This window comes from Coffea eugenioides, chromosome 5 (genome assembly GCF_003713205.1).
Source record: "Coffea eugenioides isolate CCC68of chromosome 5, Ceug_1.0, whole genome shotgun sequence".
Classification (NCBI taxonomy): Eukaryota; Viridiplantae; Streptophyta; class Magnoliopsida; order Gentianales; family Rubiaceae; genus Coffea; species Coffea eugenioides.
In genome coordinates this window covers 6731071-6736154 of record NC_040039.1, presented here as the reverse complement: position 1 = coordinate 6736154, position 5084 = coordinate 6731071, and the positions used below count along the sequence as shown (strand labels likewise).

General features: G+C 34.8%; 1 protein-coding gene across 1 annotated transcript; it reads left to right on the top strand.

Moving 5' to 3' along the window:
* Nucleotides 1-2277: 2277 nt before the first annotated feature.
* Nucleotides 2278-4679, top strand: LOC113772323 (phytoene synthase 2, chloroplastic-like). The gene is made up of 5 exons (XM_027316916.1): nucleotides 2278-2750; nucleotides 3000-3050; nucleotides 3132-3304; nucleotides 3670-3905; nucleotides 4213-4679. Exons 1-5 carry the CDS (start codon nucleotides 2378-2380, stop codon nucleotides 4553-4555), a joined length of 1176 nt encoding a protein of 391 aa, XP_027172717.1. The 5' UTR covers nucleotides 2278-2377; the 3' UTR covers nucleotides 4556-4679.
* Nucleotides 4680-5084: the final 405 nt, after the last annotated feature.

The window sequence follows — 5084 nt, the reverse complement described above, 5'->3', positions numbered from 1 at the left end:
GATAGGTATTGTAAATGCACGCCCACTGGTTTTGTCCAATGACATATAAATCATGACTCATACTTTTCGTTTTTTTTAAAAAAAAAAAATGATATGCATTTGATTGTCAGAAAGTGGCAATAATGATGATCCTAATGGTTAACATGATGTAATTAAATAAGAGGTTGGAGTGTTGGGACCTTCACCAATGCTATGCCCTTAGACTCACTACTCAATGGCAACGAAGGGGTTTACTTTACATTACATCTGTTGGCTAGAATTAGAAGCAAAATATCAAACTAGAGACTGGTAATATATTAAATGCACTTGTCACACCATTGAAATCTTGAAAGTTGCACCTACTCGTTCCTAACATTATTGATAAGATGCATTGAAGGTGGAAAGTAAGAACAATATATGTTAGCCTGAGGATTCGGTGCAAATGGGAAAGCTTGTTTCCCGATGTTTGCCTACAAAATGTACAGTACCTGACATGCATGGAATAGCTTTTACTAGCGGATATAGTTACAGATTCATTGAATGAATGAAAGGGTTAGATCGAGTAATAAAGTGGAAGGAATTATAAATTTGAGGTTCTGATTTTAGATATTTTATTTTAAAAAATTATTGAATGAGTTTGGCGTCTTTTTTTTGTTTTTATTTTTTTCCCTTGTTTATGTCCTATTCATGAGTTAGATTGAATAATAAAGTAAAAAAAATTGTAAATTCAAAATCTTTTATTTTTTAAAAAAAAAGTCATTGAACGAGTTTGACATCCCGTTTGTGTTTCTATTTTCTTCTTTTTTTTTCACATCCTACTCACATAAGTAGACAACAAACACCATGTGATGGATTGCATCTCTATAATCCAAACCAGATTCATGGTCAAACTTGTGGTTACCCTACATAGAATATGCTGGCCTAATTTTCGGGTGTGAGATGACTCACAGCTGAACCAGAAAGAAAATCAAATAGTACATGGTTTAATGGTTTTCAAAGATTGTTTGAGAATTTTCATGTCCCAATTATTCGTCGGTTATAAAAATCTTAGACCACGTCAACTTACACTATAACTGACATAATAAATTTTATATGATTGTCTAGTTGTTCTAATTGTTGGCATATTAAATCAAGTCTAAAAAATAGAAATTTCTATGTTATTGTTTAGTAGAAGTATTTTAGTCAAGTCAAGTTTTTAATAATTCATTGAACTCAAATTATAGTAGTTTTATTATTTAAGAATTAATATTTTATTAAGTAATTCTATTTTTAATTTTCTTTTCTGCGTTAAGCTACAAATGTACACTGCACCACTAGTATGCTTCAATTCACACAATTAAGGTAGATTAAGATGCAGCATGTTTAGGCGAATCATACAATATTTACTGCACATGTTAGTTACGTATTCCGGATTTGGAGCAGCACATAGACTACAATAATCCTTATTTTATCCTTGATCACACATAATTTTGGCGAGAATTAATAATTAAATTTGGAATAAATTATACAAATACCCCCCGTGATTTTAACATAATCACGGCATCTCTAATATTTTTAAATGTACACATAACCCCATTGTAGTTTGACGTAAAGTAAAAATTTGATGAAAAATAGTATACGTGACATCGTTAATTGAAATGTCAAAGTCACTCTTACCTAACATTAAATCGAACAGTGGTTTAATAATCATACATAATACCATAAAGAAAACACAAGCGGATAATGCGGATAATCATGTACAATTCATTTGGGGGAGGGGGGTAGGGGAGGTTATGTGCATATTATGAGTCCATGACACGCATTTTTGGAGATGTCTGGTTAAATCACCACAAAACTATGGTGCTTCCAGTCCATTTTCAGTCTTACATACAAGCATAGGGGGTCATGTGGGTATTTTAGAGCCTTAATGTGATCATGTGACAATATGCAAAACTATAAGGGGCTATGTGTAATTTACCCTTAAATTTGCATATTTACTATCTACACAAATAGCTTGTGCAACTCCAAAATTTTATGTGGTTGATCTCTCTCCATAACCAGAGAGAGTGATGGCACATTGTGGCATCTGCCTTGGGTTTGTATAAGAAACTGCCAAAGGAAAATAGGAGAAGCTGACCATATTGCTCAAGTTGTCGGGCCTAGCCAAAAGGCATCCTTAACATAATCTTAAAAAGATCCTATAACAGATGTTACAGACATAAGAAGTTGGGTATATGAACTCGAGAAGATCTCTTTAATTTACCTGGCTAAAACTCTATTGCCTTTATATTGTATGTATATGGTTACAGGTATCTTCGTTCCGCCTATGATGCAGACAATAAATTACTCAATACAGTTAAGATTGACTGCTATAAATTAGTGACAGAAGCCACGTTTTGCTCTCTGCAATATAGGAAAGATGTCATGTAGAAATATAAGTATGGTTTGTCCAAGGGAGAAGTCAAGGTCCCCGTTTTCTTTCATCGCTAGAAATAGGAATAGCAAAAGTAACTCCACAATATGTTTTGAGCTGAAGTTTTCATCGGCTGGAATGGTGCCTGCAGCAGTAATAACTGATGTTACTAGTCCATCAAGAACAACATCAGAGGAGAAAGTGTATGATGTAGTTTTGAAGCAAGCAGCTCTTGTGAAACAAAAGAAGACAGATAGAAGTATACATGAAAAGAAATTACTGGAGCAAAGAACTGGTAATATAAGCTGGGATTTGCTGAACAAGGCCTATGATCGATGTGGTGAGATCTGTGCTGAGTTTGCAAAAACATTTTACTTAGGTACCTCCTTGTTCTTCTTGCACGTTCTTTACTTGATCATCTCATTTTTTCGCCTTCTACTCAGTCTTGGTGAACTAGCTACTGATCGATTAAGCAAGCAAACAAACAAATCAGGGCTGACAAACCAAGGTTTCATGATTATGCTAAATATAAAAAACCATGAAAGTAACCATTTCAGAAATTTCCAAAAATCCAATGTTCTGAGACCATATCACGAAACATACTTGACCTTTTCCAGTACTATTTCAGGAACATTATTGATGACACCAGAGAGAAAAAGAGCTATATGGGCTATCTATGGTATGCCTGTTGAGTCTTTTGAAGCTTAATTCTTGATATCTGATTGTTTGAGTAATGATGAAATGAATGACTTCGCTCTAGCGTGGTGCCGAAGAACTGATGAACTTGTAGACGGACCTATTGCTTCTCATCTTACACCAAGGGCTCTTGATAGATGGGAGGAAAGGCTAGCCGGCCTGTTTGAAGGCCATCCATATGATATATTTGATGCTGCTTTATCTGATACTGTATCCAAATTTCCGGTTGATATACAGGTGAAGTATCAGAAAACAAAAATTTAGTACAATCACTTTTTGTCCTCAAGCTACACTATTTTAGTGTTGCAATCTTCATGTTGATAGTCAAACCAAATAGACATGCTTAAACAGAATGAAGAGATTCTAAGCTGAACCTGACTTACCTACCATTAACTCTTTGTACCCCTCTGGAATTTAACATAAAGTTCATGTTCTAGAACAGATGCAGTCTCAACTAGACTCGGTCTATCTCTGGATCTTCTTGACTAAATTGGTTATAAACAGTTCATTTTGTTTGATTTTTATTTAACTTATATTTGTCATATCAGCTCATACTACATCATTAGCCCTTAAGGTGACGTTTGTGTCTTATATTTTGACAGCCTTTCAAGCACATGATTCAAGGAATGAGGATGGACTTAAAAAAAACACGGTACAAGAATTTTGATGAGCTTTACCTCTATTGCTATTATGTTGCTGGAACAGTAGGGTTAATGACTGTTCCTGTGATGGGGATTGCGCCAGAATCAAAGTCCTCAGCAGAAAGTGTCTACAATGCTGCATTAGCCCTTGGGATCGCTAATCAGCTTACCAACATCCTAAGGGATGTTGGTGAAGAGTAAGACCTCTTGAAACTCTAAATTAATGCTAAATATTAACTAAACTAAACCTTGAAAGATCGCAAATAATGAATAATTTTCACAGGATGCCCCATGCATGTAGAAATGCTAATACAACCCTGTTCAAACATAACAATTTAGCAGACACTTTTTATTAATCTGCATTTCATCACTAAAATCTACATAGTTTCCACTACAATTACACAGTAATTTATCTCTTTTTTTTCCCATTTTATCACCCTAGTATAGTATGGAGGAAACTGATCGAAGTAATTTTTCCATTTCACTGTAAATATTTCAAAATAGCGCGAGGAGAGGAAGAATATACCTTCCACAGGATGAACTCGGGCAAGCTGGTCTATCAGATGATGATATATTTTGTGGCAAAGTAACAGAAAAGTGGAGAAACTTTATAAGTGGACAGATAAAAAGAGCAAGGATGTTGTTTGATGAGGCTGAGAGGGGCATAGCAGAGCTGAATTCAGCTAGCAGATGGCCTGTCTGGGCATCTTTACTAATATATCGACAAATCTTGGACGTCATTGAAGCTAATGATTATGACAACTTCAGAAAGCGTGCTTTTGTTGGAAGAGCAAAGAAACTAGTCTTCCTTTCAGTGGCTTATGGCAAAGCTGTTGCCGCTAAATGATGTTGCTCCAATTTTAGCAGAGTTCATGCAAACATGAATTCAAATAATACTTAGAGCAGATTTGTGAATATATTGTAGTAAAATTTTTGAATGTAACAGGTACTTGTGTATATACACTTTTGGGGTTAATACAAGGACTTGCTTTGCAATCTTCTGTTGTATTCTTGTTAGTTGTTTCTACACTACATATATTTGCATATGTTTATTGCAAAATAGTAACAGCAAAAGACTCTAAAAAGCATGAATTAGAGATCAAGAGTCTAGTGGCCAGGAGAGGGTTTTTAGAATGCTTCTTACTGTTAGATTCAGAGTTCAAATCTTGTGCCTCATAGTTAAAGATAGAAAGGATGTGGGGAGGGATAGGAGGATAAAAAGAGAGAGAGAGGTCAAGATTAATTATCAAGAAATAATATCGCCGCAGTCAAAACTTTAATGCAACTGGTTTTGGTATTTATTGTTAAAATTTCCTTTCCAATCGGCCTTGGAGGGGGTAGTTTTCGAAATTTTGGTTTGACATTTAGATTTTGTT

Excerpts from the sequence above, each read along its gene's own strand:
- LOC113772323 (XM_027316916.1), top strand. The coding sequence starts at position 2,378 with ATGTCATGTAGAAATATAAGTATGGTTTGTCCAAGGGAGAAGTCAAGG. Across the intron at positions 3,305-3,669 it reads AATTTCCGGTTGATATACAG|CCTTTCAAGCACATGATTCA; the intron begins GTGAAGTATCAG and ends ATATTTTGACAG. Across the intron at positions 3,906-4,212 it reads CTAAGGGATGTTGGTGAAGA|CGCGAGGAGAGGAAGAATAT; the intron begins GTAAGACCTCTT and ends ATTTCAAAATAG.